We start from the raw sequence: 19,089 nt of genomic DNA, 5'->3' as shown, positions 1-19,089 counted from the left end.
GTTATGATCTGGACCTAGGCAAGGAATACAGTACAAATGAAAATCCTTATTGCTTTGCAAAAGTAATGCAATTAACTTTTACTGACATCGGTAAGGAGCAAGAAAAAAGTTTCCCCTACAAGGTACTTGGCTTTAGTTTGAAGACTTTGTTTCTGAAACTAGAATGCGAAAATTTCAGGAGTCGGCTGACTGGCACTTGCCAACTGCTTCGGGCAACACACGGCAAGACAGACTGAATAAAATGGCGTTGGCTGCATTTTTTTTTTTTAACCACTGATGACCTGACGTCATGGAAGAGGAGACAACAACCGACAGGACCCAAGACTTTGTTACTCAGGCCAACTGAGGGCAACCTGCCAGCAGATTACCCAAATGTAATGACTGCAACAGTTAAACATGAACACCCACAGTGTGCGACAAAAATCCACTAATGCAGAGAGCACTGGAGGGTGGGCGAGGGTTCTGGAAATTCCAGTTGTAACATTTTCCAAGGGACAATAATGGTTCACACTCTGAAAACAGTCACAAAGAATCACTAAATGGGAGAATCAAATGCAGTACCCTTCCCAGAATCAGAACCTGGAGACAACACTGCATCTACCTCTCTTTACATTCCACTTTAACCCAATCAGGGGAAAAAGGAATCCCTTTTATCAGGATCCATCTTACAAGAAATGTCAAGCGCCCACCCATGACCCTGAGCCATGCCTTGTCCAGAAGTTAAAAGCTTAGTTTTCAGTGTTTTAGATTGGAAAATTAGAGGAAACAGATCTACTACTGCTAGCAATAGCGTTCCCCAATGACAGACAAAATTCTGGCTAAGCAGGGGTACATTCTCTTCCTCCTTTTCCATGATCAAAAAGGATCTCTCGCCCACTGAGGGGAAGCCCAACAGCTGCAGAGGATTTGGCTAACCCCCAGTCTATGGCAGCGGTGGGGACAAAGAGTGGATGGGAACCAGCTTCGGCCACAACAGAATTACCCATCTGTGGCAGAGGCAAATTACCAGCCCATTCAAGCTTTTTTTTCCGTCATGAGCAAAGGAATTAAGTGACACTTAAGAGACAGCATCTAAGCAGCTTGTGTTAAAGATGTCAGGATACATCTCATTCCTTTTGGAAAGGTACAGCAAAACCTGCTTTAAAAAAAACAGAGGTGAAAATGAGGCTGATATTTTAAATTAATACCAATTCTTTATAAAGCACAATCTATTACCATGGAGTGTAACTAGTTTGTAGGGAGACTCACAAATGCATCAGAGGCTATAGCAAAAATACACATTCAGGAGGTATAGCAGATCAGAATGGAATTAGACAAACATATTTGGTCTGAGGAAATGGTAGCATGCTCCTACTGTTGTAATGATCACGTGCCCATAAAAATACAGGAAGCAAGAAAAGTCAGATCTGTTTGGCCTGAATATTTTTTGCCCAACACAACTTGCGAGGCAAACAAAAAAAATGGTCAACTGCCCACATTTACACTTGGATGGGCAGATGTCAGAAATGAAGGTGTTGCAAGGCTGACATAAGTGGAATGAGGCTTAGCTCTGAAACTAGCCAAAAGGTGAACGCCCACCTGCAGAAAACATTCCCTCAAATTATGACTGAAGCAGTAACTTATAAAACACAAGCGAGAATTCATGTGTCAGCCTACATTTTATTACGAGTGAGACAGTAAAGGTCCACCCAGTATGTAGTGGTGGGCAAATTAGGAATTCTGCTAAGGACTCGTAGGCCTTTTCAAAAAGATCAAAAATTCATCCATCCACAAACTCTCCCATTTCTGCACATTGGGTCAGGGTGTCACTTCAGTGACTCTACATCCAACATTCACTACAGCCAACATTCATTTTGGGTAAATGTGCCTCCAACTATTTTTCCTCTAATGCATCATCATACAGCTTACTGAATGTATAATGTCTGAAACAATAAATTAGTTAACAAATGTTTTTTTTCTTCAATGTTTAATTTTATGTGGTTAAAAATACAATTCACTAAAACTCATCCTTTTGTCCAAGGTAGCTAGGGATTAAAGTACAACAAGGACAGGATGAAGCTGCATGGGATACACACAGCACAGCTGAATGCTACACAGGAGACACTAGATAACTCTTTAATAAGGAAGGAAAAAAGGTAGCCTTTGCAGCTTTAGGATGCACAAAGGAATTTTTTTTTACCTTCACATGATTAAAAATCACTATCTGTAGAAAACTGCACAAACCATATTTACGTACTCAGTAAAACGAGTCTTTAGGCAGAAACTTTACACATCTTTCTTTCAAAATGCCTGAAGTGCTGCATTGTCACTTAACTGTCCAAAAGGCTATCCCACACACTATGCAGACTGTTATTACTGACCAATACTTTGCAGCTAGAAACAGGCCAAGAAGACGACGACATGTACAAAGTAACATCGCTCTTTTTACTAGTAAAAATTACATTTTACAGATAAAATGCAGAACCCTGAAATACTGACATTTTCTCGTGCACAATGCTGAGGTTCTTGAAACTCCACATTAAAACTGCAATTAAAAATATACAAAAATAAAAGAAAAAAAGAAAATGAAAATCAACTCATAACGCGTCTAAAAAACCAAGAACCTGCAGGCACTTCCTCTTGTGGAATGTTTTTAAAAAGATTAGACTAAAAAGAAAAACAGTCTGCTTCATGTGAAGGTTTGAAAAAATTTATGCATCAGTTCATAATTTTGGGAAGGGGCAATCAATAGTATCCTTGGTACTGCTGGCTCCATGGCTGTTGAACCCAGAACGGTGGTTGCTGCAAAGAGAGAGAGAGAATGTCATTAAGTTTGTATCACAGAATAAAACTTTCTGTAGTACTTTTATCTTGGAAAACATGGCAAGACCTTAAAAAAAATTGTTGATGCATAGTACAGACAAAGTACAGTTGTGTACACTTACCATAAATGTAGATGTTGAGTGTATTCACTGCTGCAGTCATTACACTTGGGTTATCCTGCTGGCAGGCTTTACTCAGTCGGCCTGAATTCCAAAGTCTAGGTCCGGCGTCTGTTGCAGTCGCCTCTTCCCTGACGTCAGTGCGCTAGGGGTATAAAAGATGCAGCAGATGCCATTTTCTTCAGTTTTTCTTGCCCCAGATGTCAGGTGCCCCCAAAAGGGTATGCTAAAAATATGCATGCACCAAAATATATATACCTTCATCTACAAGCAAATACACCACATAGGTTGTATAGATTAGAGAAGGGCAGATACGTTCCAGCAAAGAAATGGGGGATGGTGGGTGGGTAACCTGGACTGCAACATTGAATACACTCCTTATGTTAGTGTTTCACTGTTGCAGTCATTACACTTGGGTTGAATCCCAAAGCTATGGTTGGGAGGCTGGAGCTAAATAGCATTAGGAGCGGCTATGAGGCCCTGCAGAACTGCAGTGGCAAAGCCTGCCCTGGATTTAGCGTAGAGTGGTACGTGATGGTGCTTTGTAAAGGTGTGCACTGAACTCCAGGTAGCCTCTAAAATGTCTTTGGTTGGTACTCCCCTGAGGAAGGCTGCTGAAGTGGCTGCTGCTCTGGTTGAATGTGGCCTAATGCCCTTAGGCACTGGCTTGTCATGTTGTGAATAGCAGAAACGAATGTAGTGGCCTATCCACTTTGAAATTGGATGCTTTGAGATGGCCTTTCCTTGTGATCCTGCAGCATATGCCACTAGTAGTTGCTCTTTCTGAAAGCTTTGATTCTGTTAAAGTAGAAGCGTAGCTGTCTGTGTATGTCCAAAGAATGCAGAATTCGCTCCCCCTTATTCTGTGGGTTTGGATAAAAAGTAGGCAGATGTATAGTTTGGTTAAGGGCCACACTGGACACTACCTTAGGCATAAATGTCAGGTTTGTCCTCAAAAGAAACCCTGTCTGAATAAAAAATGATAAAGGGTTCCACAGCCATGAGTGCCTGTAGCTCTGAGACTCGCCTTGCAGAGGTTATTGCTAGGAGCAGAGCTATTTTCCAAGATAAAAACTTTATATCAGCTGTAGCGGCTGGCTCAAAAGGAGGCAGGGTGAGTTTTTCCAAGACAAATTTGATTTAAACTGTGTTGAAGGAATATTTAACTGAACTGGCAGTTTTAACTCTGCTGTTTGTTATTTGCTAGTAATTACAGGTGTGGGGGTAGCCACATTCTTTGATTTCCTGTCCTTGCCTATTTAAGTGGTACAGTGTGACATTTTCTGCTTAAAAACCTCAGCTTTGGCCGGCTAAGAACTTGGTTATATTCAACTGCACGTATAAGAGAATTTAAGTACCTTTATCTGCACTTTTTTTTAAAAAAAATACAGTATTTAATTTGATTTTAACTGTGTTGAAGGAATATTGAACTGAACTGGCAGTTTTAATTCTGCTGTTTGTTATTTGCTAGTAATTACAGGTGTGGGTGTAGCCACATTCTTTGATTTCCTGTCCTTGCCTATTTAAGTGGTACAGTGTGACATTTTCTGCTTAAAAACCTCAGCTTTGGCCGGCTAAGAACTTGGTTATATTCAACTGCACGTATAAGAGAATTTAAGTACCTTTATCTGCACTTTTTTTTAAAAATATACAGTATTTAATTTGATTTTAACTGTGTTGAAGGAATATTGAACTGAACTGGCAGTTTTAATTCTGCTGTTTGTTATTTGCTAGTAATTACAGGTGTGGGTGTAGCCACATTCTTTGATTTCCTGTCCTTGCCTATTTAAGTGGTACAGTGTGACATTTTCTGCTTAAAAACCTCAGCTTTGGCCGGCTAAGAACTTGGTTATATTCAACTGGACGTATAAGAGAATTTAAGTACCTTTATCTGCACTTTTTTAAAAAAAAATACAGTATTTCATTTGATTTAAACTGTGTTGAAGGAATATTTAACTGAACTGGCAGTTTTAACTCTGCTCTTCAGTTATTCCCACCCACCCTCCCTGTTATTGTTTTGGTGTTAATCGTAGTGGCCTTGAAACTGCCCGCCCCTCAGCCTGCCTCTGGGCCCATCTCATTTGCTCACTCAACTGAGTGCAGTGAGATCATATTCTGATTTCAGGCACTCCTACTGTGTACAAAGAGAGCATCTGGGAAACAGACAAAAAAAAATAAAGCTTATTTCCTGCCTTTCCTGTTAAGTGGTATAGACTATTTGTAGGCTTCTGAGCCCCCAAGCCCTTCTGTGTTTGAGGGAAGCCTTCTAGCTTGTTTTTTTTTTCTTATAACTAGCCAGTTTTCTAGTTTCAGCACTCAAATCTGTTTCTTTGATGTCAGCACTTGTTCAGATTAAAAAAAAAAAATGTTCATCTGCTTTTACTGTACTTGTGTTTCTACCTACTTCATTTTACTTTTGCATCATCTTAAAATACTCAGTTGTATTTATTACTGCTTGGTGTAACTCATTCTAAGCCTTTTGGTTTAAACACTTGGGCTTCGGACCAGTTGTTTTGCATTGAGAGGGTTTGTGGTCTGCACTGTTGTGGCAGAACAGGTAGCTTACATCCTTCTAGGTTGGGAACTGCTGATTGAGGGCTCAGTGTCTGTTATTCTAAAAGTGTATTAATTCTGGTTTAAGCACTTGGGCTTTCAGGCCAGTTATTTTACATTAAGAGGGTTCATGGTCTGCACTCTTGTGGGAGGAGAGGCTGGACTCTGCCCTTCTGAGCTGGGAATTTCTGGTTAAAGGCTTATAGTGCATGCATATCTGAACTGCTTCTTACTGAAGTTGGTGCGCCTTGTTTGCTGTGGCAGACTGGATTCGGGCCTGCTGGATCTAGCTTTGTTTGTGTAACTTGAGCACTAATCCAGACATTCTCTAAAGTATTCAATTGTATTTATTACTGCTTGGTTGTAACTTGATTAAAGTGTAGCTATCATTCTAAGTCTTTTGGATTAAGCACTTTGGCTTCAGACCAGTTGTTTTACATTAGGAAGGTTTGTGGCAAGCACTGTGGTGGCAGGACAGGTAGCTTTCATCCTCCTAAGTTGGGAAGTAAGATTGAGAGCCCAGTGTCCAAGTGTATTAGTACTGGTTTAAGCACTTGGGCTTCAGGCCAGTTATTTTACATTAAGAAGGTTCGTGGTCTGCACTCTTGTGGGAGAAGAGGCTGGACTCTGCCCTTCTGAGCTGGGAATTTCTGGTTAAAGGTTTATAGTGCCTGAATATTTTAACTGTATCTTACTGAAATTGGTACACCTTGTTTGCTGTAGCATAGACTAGATCCAGGCCTGCTGAATCTAGCTTTGTTTCTATGCTTGCTTGTTTGTTTGTTATTTCCCTGGAATGCTAATTCCACCTAATACGCGGCTTCTCAGCGCTTCTGTGGATCACTAGTGATATCTGCATTGCTTACTGTACTTATTTCCTTGTTTCACTTGAAAGAAAGTTACTGTTTGTCGTTTTTGCATTTAGTTACTTGTAACACATTGCACTCAAGTTACCCGACACTTGCTCACTAAAGCAATTATACAAGTCAGCACTAAAAATTAAAAGCACTACACCCTCACTCCCCACTGGCCCTTGTTTTCAATTAAGGAATTCCCAATATTATTCTAGCATGTCCAAAGGTCAGTTGTCAATCTCCTCTCCGGTCCAGCTGGTGAATCTGGGAATCTTGAGGCAATGTTATAACTGCCTCATGTACACAGACAACCCTCTCCTCCTCCCACATAACACAAATACTTGCGAGAGATGCAGCTATTTAGCCAAACTGGAGGTTGAGCTCTCAACTCACGACTGGCAAGACCAGACAGGAGAAGGCAACTATACACAACACAAAACCAGCCTCACAATGCTACCACACCACTGAATCAAACAAACACACAAAGACATACTCGGAGGCTCTGAGTAAAAATTTACCTAAACAGCAGAGGCCTCCAAAGCAGACACCCAAACAACTGCTACCTCAAGACACCCCCCACAAGCAACACATAAACCACAAAATCAGCGTGCAAAGCAGTCACAGCCCTTAAGGCCAAATACAACACCAAACATACTTGTCATAGGTGACTCCAGTGTCAGACACACTGACGTCCCACTCACCAGGCTGAACAAGGAGAGGGTCACAGTAAGCTGCCTATCGGGCGCTAGAATCCGCCACATAACACAAGCACTCTGGTCACTCCATGGCAAGTACAAATATGACACAGTCATTGTCCATGCTGGTGTGAACGACCTGAGACGTACCCCCCTGGACTACATGAAAAGAGACAGAGGAGCTCTCTGATTATGTAGCCCAGGCAGGTATGACCCTAACCCTGAGCAGTATCCGTCCTTCACCAAGAATGATGCCACAATATAGAGACAAGATGATCAGCTTTAACATTTGGCTTAATGTCTGGTGTCATTCAAAGGGGATCCAGTGTCTGTCTGCCTGGGATGACATGCTTGACAAGCCACGCTGCTTCGCAAGGGATGGCTTGCACCTGTCACCCCTGGGATTCCGGATATGGGCTAAGGCTCTTGCCACCCCCAGAGTGCCTTTTTTAGGCAAGGCTCAAATTTCTAAACCTACCACCCTAGAAAACAAAACTGGGAAAAAAACTTGAGGGTAATGCTGCTCAATGCCAGAAGTCTAAATCTCAAAATGCACGCACTCGAGGCCCTTCTCAGTATGGAGAACATAGATGTCTGTGCTGTAACTGAAACCTGGTTCAAGGCTCCTGAGCACCCCGGCACTATTAGGTTTTACCTCATATCATGCGTTCCGGCCCCAAAACCCGGACCACACCACAAAAGGAGGGGGTGTGTCCATATTCATAAAGGATACCCACACCTCCAGGTTGGTGGCAACGCACAAAGCTTCGGAAACCATCCAGGTGCTAGGCAAAACTGCTCTACAAATTGTAGCATGCTACAGGCCACCCTCTCAAACTCTGGAACCCCACACAGCCTTCCTGAAGACACTGGAGGGTATAAATGTATCTCCAAACACCATCATATTGGGTGACTATAGACTGGGAACATTACTCAAGCCCTAACTTTCTAGCCCAACGGTTCCTGGAGTTCATAAATTCAAATGCCATGGAACAGCTAGTCACTGTTCCCACGAGAGGAGAAAATATACTAGATCTCATCATCACAAACATGGGGACAAAATGATCCACACCGAAGTATATCCCTCATTGGTGAGATCTGATCATAAACTAATCTCACTGGAAATCCACATCCCGCCCCCACCCCAAACAAAAAAGACCGCAGTGAAGAACTTCTCTAAAGAAAACTTCACACTACTCAAGACTGGTGTGGTATCCTTCAAGGCCCCTGAGCCAGTGGAAACCACAACCCAAGCTGCGGAAGCCCTTACAAATGCCTTCTATGAACACCTCCAGGACTGCATGGATCAGGCAATCCCAAATAAAACCAAGAATCTTTCCACAAAAGGCAAACGTCCAGTCTGGTGGACCCCAGCCATTAACAAACTTTACAATAAGAGGAGAAAGCTATTACATGATGGAACAAAATCCATAAAAGGGAAGTCACCCCTGATCATTATTAGTAAAAAAATACGAGCACTCAAAATCAACTAAGGCCAATTTTGAGAGAAAAATTGCCATGGATTCAAAGGACAATCATAAGGCCTTTTTCAGCTATGTTAGAAACCTGGGTGGAAACTCCCAGATATGCTCAGAATTAGTCCAAAACGATACAAAAATCACTGAACCCACTGACATTGCCAACATACTGGCAGACAGGTTCAGTGCAAACCTCACCCCCCTCTCCCCCCCTAAAGGAGAGATAACTATCCCAGCGGAGTGTAGCCTCCCAGATATCTCAAATGCGCAGGTAAAAGCTGCTCTCTCTAAAGCTAAAAACACAGCATCAATGGGACCGGATGGTGTCCCCGGCTGTGTGCTACACGAGCTAAATGAGGAATTAAACCCGCACATAAGGCAGCTGTTTAATCTCAGCCTTACCACAGGATACGTGCCCAAGGAGTGGCGACGGCAACTGTGGTCCCACTCCACAAAGGCGGTGCCTCACGGACCCTGGTAATTACCGCCCATAAGCTTAACAAGTCTAGTCTGCAAAGCTATGGAGAGGATCATAATGGAGCTCATAAACAAAGATATAGGGACTTGCAGACATTGGACCCGACCCAGTTTGGCTTCGTCAAGGGCAGATCATGCCTTTTGAACTTGGTCGACTTCTTGAAACAGTCACCAAGGCCATTGATGAGGGAAAGTCAGTCCATACAGCCTACCTTGACCTTGCAAAGGCTTTCGACACAATACCCCACTCGGGTATTGTAGAAAACTTACCAGCTTAAATGTAAACCCATATGTCACAAGATGGGTTGCAAACTGGCTTAAGGACAGAACCCACAGGGTTAGAGTTGCTGGCGCTATGTCAGACTCCAAGCCGGTCACAAGTGGTGTCCCACAGGGCTCGGTCCTTGGCCCCCTATTGTTCGGCAACTACTTCTCAGAAGTACAGGCCAACATGGGAGGACTTTGGCTGACAAAGTTTGCAGACTACTGCAAACTGGGCGCCATAGTGGAAAGTGCATCGGACACGGATATCCTTCAGAAGGGACTCAAGGAAACAGATAGCTGGTACCAGAGCCATGGCCTGAAGTTAAACGCCAAAAAATGTATAGTCATACCCTTCGGGAAAAACAAGGCAACCCCAAGCTACCATATAGGTGGCAATCCACTAAGCACAGAAGAGGTTATCAGGGACCTGGGGAGCCAGGTTGACAGTGGCCTTTCTTTTGACACTCACGTTGCTAAAGTGGTTAGAAAGACCTTCTACATTGCCCACCTGATCATGAAGGGATTCACATCCAGATCTAGTGAGGTCATTGTTCCCCTGTACTCTTCACTTATCAGACCAATGATAGAGTACAATGCCCCATTCGGGATGCATCTCACCTGACATCTGCAGCAATTGGAGAGACCCCAAAAGTTACTCACCAAAGGGATAAAGGGACTCCAAAATCTGTCATATGCTGCCAGATTGAAGAAACTCCAGCTCTATTCAGTCGCATACCGTCTGCTCAGAGGTGACATGTGCCTGACATACAAGGCCATGTTCAACCCGGAATTAATGGACATGCTCCACCTCAAAAAATCCAAATCCACCAAAACCACTAGAGCAAGCGACTTAAACCTTAGCATGGATATAAATAGGACGTGCTGGAGGGATAGATTTATCACTCAGAGACTCCCTATGCTGTGGAATAAAATCCCGGTCCATGTGAGGCAGAGCACCTCGCTGGCTCTGTTCAAGAGAAATCTTAACCCGTGGATGGGAGATCGTAGGTTTACCCCGGGAATCATCTGTGTCACTGCTGGACAGAGGCACAACAAACTAATGGGTACAATATTTTTCATATAAGGGGTGGCTCAAGCCACAAAACTTTGGGCTAGGCTTATAAATGCCTTAGGGCAGATAGCCTAGTATAAACCTATGAACCTATAAATTGAGGTCCCATGCAGGTATTGGTGATCTCCTTGGAGGCCTTAAGTTTTTGGCACCTATGAAGTACTGCAAATGAATGAGAAAAGTTTGGTGGCTCTGTATTGTAATGAGCCGAAATGGCAGAGGCATGAATTTTAATTGATGAAAAGAATAGGCCTTTGTCCAGCATCTCAGTCAAGTATTGCAAAATCTGAGGAATAGTTGGTACAGCTGTGTCAATTCCTTGTGCCCGATTCCAACAATCTCTTCCATTTTCCAGCGTAAGATTTTCTGGTTCTAGGCCTTCTGACCTCCAAAATGAGATCCATCACAGCCTTAGTGAGGGGAGCGTTTTCTATGACTACATTATCCGCCTTGCTGCCAGATTTCATAGGTTCATACTAGGCTATCTGCCCTAGGGCATTTATAAGCCTAGCCAGAGTGTGTTTGGCTCTCGCCACCCATTTTAAATTAATTTTGCTATGTCCATTTTCGAGGTTAGTATACTGTGCTTGTCTAACAGTGACACAGAAGTGATACCCGGGGTAAACCTACGATCCCCCATCCACTCAAGATTCCTCTTGAAGAAAGGAAATGTGGGACTGCCTAACCTGGACTGGGATTTTATTCCAGAGTGAAGGGAGCCTCTGGGTTATGAATCTGTCCCTCCAGCATGTTCTATTTCAGTGCTGAGGTTCAAGTCTCTCGAGCGCGTAGCTCGATGGGATTTGGATTTTCTGAGGTGCAGCATGTCCATTAATTCCGGGTTGGACATGGCTTTATACGTCAGGCACAGATCGCCTCTGAGTAGGCGGTATGCCAGAGTAGAGCTGGAGTTTCTTTAACCGGGCAGCATATGGCATCTGTTGGAGCCCTTTGATCCTCTTGGTGAGGTACTTTTGGGGTCTTTCCAGTTGCTGCAGGTATCTGGTAAGTACATCCCAAAAGGGGCATTGTACTCCATTATGGGCCTGATGAGGGATGAGAAAAGAGGCATGATGACCTCCCTTGATCTAGATGTGAATCCCTTCAAAATTAGGTGGGCTATTTAAAATGTTTTTCTAACCACTTTGGCCACATGGTTGTCAAATAAGATTGCTATCAACTTGGGTCCCCAGGTCCCTAATCACTTCTTCTGTACTTAATGGATTACCACCTATGTGGTAATTTGTGGGCACTTTGTTTTTGCCAAAGGGGATGACTACACTTTTTGGCGTTTAGCTTGAGGCCATGGCTCTGGCACCAGTTGTCTATTTCTATGAGGCCCTTTTGGAGGATGCCTGTGTCGGCTGGAGTCTCGATTATGGCGCCCAGTTTGCAGTAATCTGCAAACTTGGTCAGCCACAGTCCTTCCGTGTTGGCCTGTACCTCTGAGAAATATATACCGAACAAGAGAGGTCCCAGGACTGAGCCTTGTGGGACGCCACTTGTAACTGGTTTGGAGTCTGACATGGCTCCAGCAATTCTAATTATGTGGGTTCGGGCCTTGAGCCAGTTTGCAACCCATCTAGTCACATAGGGGTTTATATTTAAGCTGGTGAGCTTATCTATAATGCCCGAGTGGGGTATTGTATCGAAGGCTTTTGCGAGGTCCAGGTAGGCTGTGTGGACCACCTTTCTCCTAGTCAAAGGCCTTGGTGACTGTTTCAAAGAAAATGACAAGGTTTAAGAGGCAGGATCTGCCCTTAAAGCCGAACTGGGTAGGATCCAGTGTCTGTAGGTCCCCAATATTTTTATTTATAAGGTCCATGATGATCCTTTCCATAACTCTGCAGACAGTACAGTTTTGTACCTACCATAAATGTAGATGTCAGATAGATATGCAACTGCAGTCATAACATATGGGCTGTCCTGCCTCAGGCAGCCCTCGGTCGGCCGAATTCCAAAGTCTGGGTCCGGCGTCGGCTGGTGTCGCCTCCTCTCCGACGACACAACGGCTGGAGTATAAAGGCATCGGCCGACGCCATCTTCTTCAATGTTTCTTGTCCGAGATGCCAGGTGCCCTCCTAGGAAGGCTAAATTTGGTGAATGGATAAAAAATTCCAGACATGCACAACAGTAATAAACAGATACACCATAGGAGATACCCCCAGCTAATAGGAATAGGGGTAGGGACCCATAAAGAAAGTTGCAGAGGGGTAGGAGGGTGGGAAAATCTGACTGCAGTTGCATATCTGACATCTACATTTATGGTAGGTACAAAACTGTACTATGTCCTTCAAGAATGCAACTGCAGTCATAACATATGGGTTAACACCATAGCCAAGCTGGGGGTGGATGGAACTAAGAGAGGGATGGTGCAGCTAAAATGCCTTGCAGGACTGCCGAAGCAAAGCCTGCTCGGGATCTGGAGTATAAGGGCAGGTTGTAGTGCTTGGTAAATGTATGCACGGAGCTCCATGTAGCAGCCTCTAAAATGTCCTTTGTTGCCACTCCTCTTAGGAAAGCTGTGGATGTGGCTATAGCTCTGGTGGAATGTGGCCTAATATTGGCTGGCACACCTTTTCCATGGAAAGAATAGCAGAATCTGATGCAGTGTCCAATCCATTTTGAAATTGTTTGGAGATTGCTTTTCCTTGTACTCCAGCAGCATAGGCTACAAACAGTGTCAGACTTTCTGGTGGCCTTAGTTCTGTCCAAGTAGTAGCGTAGTTGCCTGTATATGTCCAAAGTATGCAGCAGTTTTTCCCCCCTATTTTGAGGATTGGGGAAGAAAGTAGGCAGGTGAATAGCTTGATTTAGAGACACCCTGGAAATAACTTTTGGCATGAATGTAGGACTGGTTCTTAGAGAAACTCTGCCCTGATGAAAAATGAGGGAGGCACTGCCATGAGTGCCTGTATCTCCGAGACTCTTCTTGCAGATGTGACTGCCAATAGAAAGACCGTTTTCCATGATAGAAATTGCATTTCTGAAGTTGCTGCTGGCTCAAAAGGAGGAAGAGTTAATTTTTCCAAAACGAAATTGAGGTCCCATGCAGGTACTGGCTGTTTTCGGGGAGGTTTGATATTCTTTATCCCTCTTAGAAACTGTCTTAGCAAAGGATGTAAAAACACTGGTGGGTCACAATTGTATTTTGCTGAGATTGCTGAGGCGTGAATCTTTATAGTAGAGTATGAGAGTCCAGTATGAAACATTTCTGCCAAGTATTCTAATATCTGAGGTATACTCAGTAATGTTGTATCCTGACCCCTGTTGGCATTCCAGATGCTGAATCTCTTCCACTTGGCTGAATAGGTTTTTCTGGTGGAAGGTCTGCGTGCTTCCAGTAAGATCTCTTGAACTGTTTTGGAAAGAGAGATAGCTGGAGGAGTCATGGTAACCTCCAGGCTGTCAGATGCAATGTTTTCAGGTTTTGATGGACAGTCCTGTAATTGTGTTGTGTTAGAAGCAGAGGCCATAGGGTCAGAGGCCACGGTCTGGTCCGAGTTATGCTCAACAGCAATGGGTACCAGTGTTGCCTTGGCCAGTCTGGATCTATCAAAATGCCTGTTGGTTGTTCTGCTTTGATCTTCAGTATCACCTTGGTCAGCAGAGGTAGAGGAGGGAATGCATAAATTTTTTAGGGAATTCCAGCTGAAGGAGAGAGCATCCGTTTTCCAGGCTAGAGGATGGTGGGTCCTTGTGCAGAACTTTTCCAGGTGATGATTTAAGTGGGAAGCAAAGAGATCTACGTCCGGTCTTCCCCATGTCTTTGTTAGTTGTGAGAAAATGTGAGGCTGCAGCATCCATTCGTGTGGATCCAAGAAATTTCTGCTCAGGTTGTCCGCCAGTACATTGTCCTTGCCTGGCACAAACTGGGATTGCAAATGTATCTTCAGACTCAGGGATTTTTCCCAGAGAAGCATTGTTAGTCTGCAGAGGGGATAAGAATGAGTGCCTCCCTGCTTGTTTATATACCACATGACAACGGTGTTTTCTGTCCTTATTAGCAAATGTCCTTGTTGTAGTGATTTTTCGAAAGTCTCGATTGCATGTATCACTGCCAACATCTCTTTTTGGTTTATGTGCAGATGTCTTTCCTTTGGTGTCCATAGACCTTGAATGCATCTGCCCTCCATGTGTGCCCCCCCCATCCATGATCGGAGGAGTCTGTTGTAATCATTTGACCTGCTTGAGGTCTGTTGAAAGACATGCCTTTGTTTAACTGACTTGCTTTAGCCCACCACAAACATTCCTTTTGCAGACATGGAATAAGTGGGATTACGTCCTCTAGGCTTTGGCTGTGTTGGGACCATAAGCTTTTTAAGTACCATTGCAGCTTTCTCATATGAAGTCTTGCCAAAGGTATCAGAAGAATGCAAGATGCCATGAACCCCAGGGCCTGCAGGACTTTCCTTGCAGTCAGCTGGGAGAGTTTTGCTAGGCCTTTGAAGTACTCTGGTAACTGCTGTTTTTTTCTCTGTGAGGTAGGCCATTTGAGTTTGTGTCCAGTTTGGCTCCTAGGAAAATAATCTGTTGGGATGGCAGTAGTCTTGACTTCTGAATGTTGACTGTGTATCCCAAGGCCTGCAGTAGTTGAATGACATAGTCCAAGTTTGCTTTTAAGGTTTGTTTGTTGTCTGCTTGTATGAGGCAGTCGTCCAGGTAGGGGTATATTTGAATCCCCTGGAGTCTGCAGTGTGCCAGTACTGATGCCAGGCATTTCGTGAACACTCTGGGCGCAGTAGATAAGCCAAACTGCAATGCTGAGAATTGATAATGCTCTGTCCCTGCAAGAAATCTGAGGTATCTTCTGCAGCTTTGTCTGATTGGGACATGCAGGTATGCCTCCTTGAGGTCCAGAGTGACCAGCCAAGACCCCTTGCCCAGCATGGGAAGGAGTTGCTGCAGCGTCAGCATTTTGAACTTTGGCACAATGAGAAAAGTATTTAGAGTTGACAAGTCCAGTATAGGTCTCCATTTGTTTTCTTTTCTTGGAACAAGGAACAGTCTTGAATAAAATCCCTAGCCTTGTTCCCGAGGAGGAACTCTTTCTATTGCTTTTATACTTAACAGCTTTGAAACTTGAGTGAGTGCCTCTGCCCTTTAATGATGTGGCAGGTTTGGCATGCCTTGTCTACTGGTAAAGTATGGAAGTGGAATCTGTAACCCTTGTCTATTAAATCCAGAATCCAGTTGTCCTTGGTTAAGATATGCCAGTTTTTTGAGAATAAGGATAATTTTCCACCCAAAGGTGCTTCTCTTTGAGCCTTTGTAGGCGGTATGAAAGTCAAGTCATTGTGATTGCCCTTGTGGTGCAGCTGGGCTGCCTGCGCCACTTCTTTGATTTGGAGGTTGCCATTGGCGGCCCCTGTAGGATCCTCGGTATTGCCCTCTACCTCGGGCACACCTGCTTTTTCCCCTTTGAAACTTGTCAGAGCCTGGGAAGGACCAATTCTTTGAAGGCCAGTTTCTGCTGAATCTGGGTGGCTGAACCTGAAGGAAATCCTCGACTGTCTGTACTGACTTAGCTTTTTCCTCAATGGATTTAAACACATCTTGTGCATTAGCACCAAAAAGCTTCTGTTTTTCCAGAGGTGCATCAAGTAACTTTACTTTAACATTGTCAGGCAAAGACTGATCTTTTAACCAAGCATGTGTACGTATCACAGCCCCAGTCGTAGCTGCCCTACATGAAGCTTCCAATGCATCATAACCACACTGAAGAAAATGGTTAACCTGCTGAGTGTTATGTATATGTTCCTGCAATGCCTTTCTATCAATAGGCTCAGGAGAGGCTAACTTTTTCTGTAAATCATCCAGTAAAAAATCCTGGTACTGAAACATGTGAAAAAGGCAGTTAAGTGACCTCATGGCTAGGGTGGTAGAGGTATAAACTTTTTTACCCCATCTCTCCAGGGACCTAGCTTCCCTGTCCGCTGGCAGTGGATTTTTGGCAGTGGAAGTAGCCACTCCCTTGGGGCCCTGTGAAATAGTTTCTAGATCCACAGAGTGGGCCTTAAAGAGATGCTTGTGAGTGTCAGGGACCCTATAATATCGGTCTGGCTTGACAGGAGCAGGGGGGAGAGAATCAGGGTTAGCACTGGAGTCAGAGAAATCATCATCCAAAACATCCATAACTGGAGGAACAGCTAAAGGTCTGTGCTGGGGAAGCTTGAGGAAGGTACGCAGCCTTTTCCTGGAATCAGAGAATTCCTGACCCTGCCATTTAAAATGTTCCCTCAGAGTGCAGGACTTCCCTCCAGAGGATTTCTCGTTTGGTGGAGGCAGAGGGAATTGATTCCTCAGCATCAGAGTCCTCGTAGACCTGGAAGGATTCTTCTTGGGTATCAGAATGCTCAGAATCCCCAGAGGCTTCATCTGAAGAGAGGTTGTCAGCCTGCTGAGTTCTGGGCCTTTTCTCTGCAGGTGGCGGAGAACCTCTGTCTGGATGAGGCTGAGACCTCCTGATAAGAGAAATAAGATCTGCAGCAAGAGACATGATCTGTTTATCAGAAGGGGCCTGAGCAGCAGGTTTAGGATGGGCCTTGGCCTGGCTGGCGGCCTTAGCACGTGCAAAGGCCTTGATGGGCATGGATACAGGAGGCCTAGCAGCCCCACGTGCAGGAGTAACCTTGTCTACAGAAATAGTGTCGGGTAGATCCAGAACTTCGGTTTCCGGAGGAAAATAAAACAACCGGCACCGGAGAGATCTCAGAGACCGAAGGTAGTGTTAACGCTGTGTCGGCCTGGAGCGGTTGGTTTAGGAGTTGCATTGGTGGTGGACGCGGGCCGAAGATGTCGGTCCCGGTCCTTTCGTTTTTTGGCAGATTGAGTTGTCGGTTGATCCGACGGCATGATATACGCGAAAGATCCACCGAAAAAGTCTTCGGCAAATTCTGCCTGGCACCTGAGAGTGCGCTTATTAAAGCAAGCACAGGCAGCACAGGCCGAGACGTCGTGGTCTGGGCCCAGGCAAGGAAGGCAGTAAGAATGGAAGTCCTTATGAGGTATTTGTTTACCACAAGACAAACAATCATTAACGTTCTCAATTTGCTCTGACATCGGCTGAGGCAAGAAAAAATGTTCCCCAACGGGGTACTTGGCTTTTAGATGACTTCGGTACTGAAAACACAGGAGATGACCGACCGGCACTTGCGAACTGCTTCTGTTTCGGGCACCGCGCGGCAAGAAAGACTGAAGATGGCGTCGGCCGATGTCTTTATACTCCAGCCGTTGTGACGTCGGAGAGGAGGCGACACCAGCCGACGCTGGACCCAGACTTTGGAATTGGGCCGACAGAGGGCTGCCTGAGGCAGGACAACCCATGTGTTATGACTGCAGTTGCATTCTTGAAGGACATCAAGCTAGTCAGGCTTATGGAGCGATAGTTTCCAGGATCCGTTGAGGCACCACCTTTGTGGAGGGGGACCACCGTTGCTGTACGCCACTCTTTGGGTACATATCCTGTAGTAAGGCTGAGATTGAACAGTAGTTTTATGTTTGGGTTTAGCTCTTCTTGGAGTTCATGTAGAATGCAGCCCGGGACACCGTCTGGTCCCATTGATGCTGTGTTTTTTTGCTTTGGAGAGGGCGGCTCTTGCAGTACAGTTTGTACCTACCATAAATGTAGATGTTAGAGTGTTCACCCTACTGCAGTCATCACACTTGGGTTATCCTGTCGTCAGGCGGTCCCGCAGTCTGCCGGAATTCCAAAGTCTTGGTCTGGCGTCAGTTGCTGTCACCTCTTCCCGGACGTCAGTTCTCCAGGGGTATATATAATGCAACAGACTCCATTTTCTTCAGTTTTTCTTGCCCCAGATGTCAGGTGCCCCCAAAAAGGTGGTCAGAAATTAGTACCAAAAGGAGTAACCACAGCACAAACACAAAATCCCTTCAGCTATAAGCAAATACATCATTAAGGCATAGAAGAGATTTAGCCAGTAGATCAGAGGGGATGGAGGGGGGGGGGTAACCTGGACTGCAGCAGGGTGAACACTCTAACATCTACATTTATGGTAGGTACAAAACTGTACTATGTTCATCGTGTTACCCTGCTGCAGTCATCACACTTGGGTTGAATCCCAAAGCTAAGGTAGGGGGGGGAGGTATCAGAGGGTTAGTGGAGGCTACAAGGCTCTGCAGAACTGCAGTGGCGAAGCCCGCCCTGGACTGAGTAAAGAGGTAAGTGATAATGTTTGGTAAAGGTGTGTACTGAACTCCAAGTTGCAGCTTCTAAAATTTCCTTGGTTGGAACCCCCCTGAGAAAGGCTGCAGAGGTAGCTGTTGCCCTGGTAGAGTGGGATCTAATGGTAGCAGGAACTGGTTTCCCATGATGGGTATAGCAGAAACGTATGTAATGACCTATCCATTTAGAAATGGTTTGCTTTGATATAGCCTTCCCTTGAGAAGCTGTAGCATAGGATACAAAGAGCTGGTCAGATTTTCTGAAAGCCTTAGTTTTGTCCAAATAGTAACGAAGCTGCCTGTGAATGTCCAAGGAATGCAGGAGTCTCACCTTTGTTCTGTGGATTGGGGAAGAAGGTGGGTAAGTGGATGGTTTGATTTAAAGCTACACTGGAAACCACCTTAGGCATAAGGGAAGGATTAGTTCGTAGAGAAACTGTCTTGATGAAAAATGAGGAAAGGTTCCACTGTCATTAGTTCCTGTAGCTCTGAAACTCTTCTAGCTGAAGTTATTGCTAGGAGCAGGGCAGTCTTCCATGACAGGAACTGTAGGGTCTGCAGAGAAAGCTGGTTCAAAGGGAGGTAGCGTTA

The 19,089-nt window shown here is 44.7% G+C and overlaps 1 protein-coding gene across 1 annotated transcript in view; it reads right to left on the bottom strand.

The window, feature by feature from the left end:
• Positions 1 to 2,403: 2,403 nt before the first annotated feature.
• Positions 2,404 to 19,089, bottom strand: part of HNRNPU (heterogeneous nuclear ribonucleoprotein U) — a 548,643-nt gene continuing 531,957 nt past the window's right edge. The window contains exon 14 of the mRNA XM_044058137.1: positions 2,404 to 2,781. Coding sequence (XP_043914072.1) covers positions 2,725 to 2,781 — 57 coding nt within the window. The 3' untranslated portion in view covers positions 2,404 to 2,724. The remainder of the gene's footprint in view (positions 2,782 to 19,089) is intronic.

Source organism: Protopterus annectens, chromosome 1.part2 (genome assembly GCF_019279795.1).
Source record: "Protopterus annectens isolate FY-2018-M chromosome 1.part2, PAN1.0, whole genome shotgun sequence".
NCBI classification, from domain to species: Eukaryota; Metazoa; Chordata; order Ceratodontiformes; family Protopteridae; genus Protopterus; species Protopterus annectens.
Note: the sequence above shows the minus strand (reverse complement) of the source record. Positions and strands in the feature narration are given on the sequence as shown.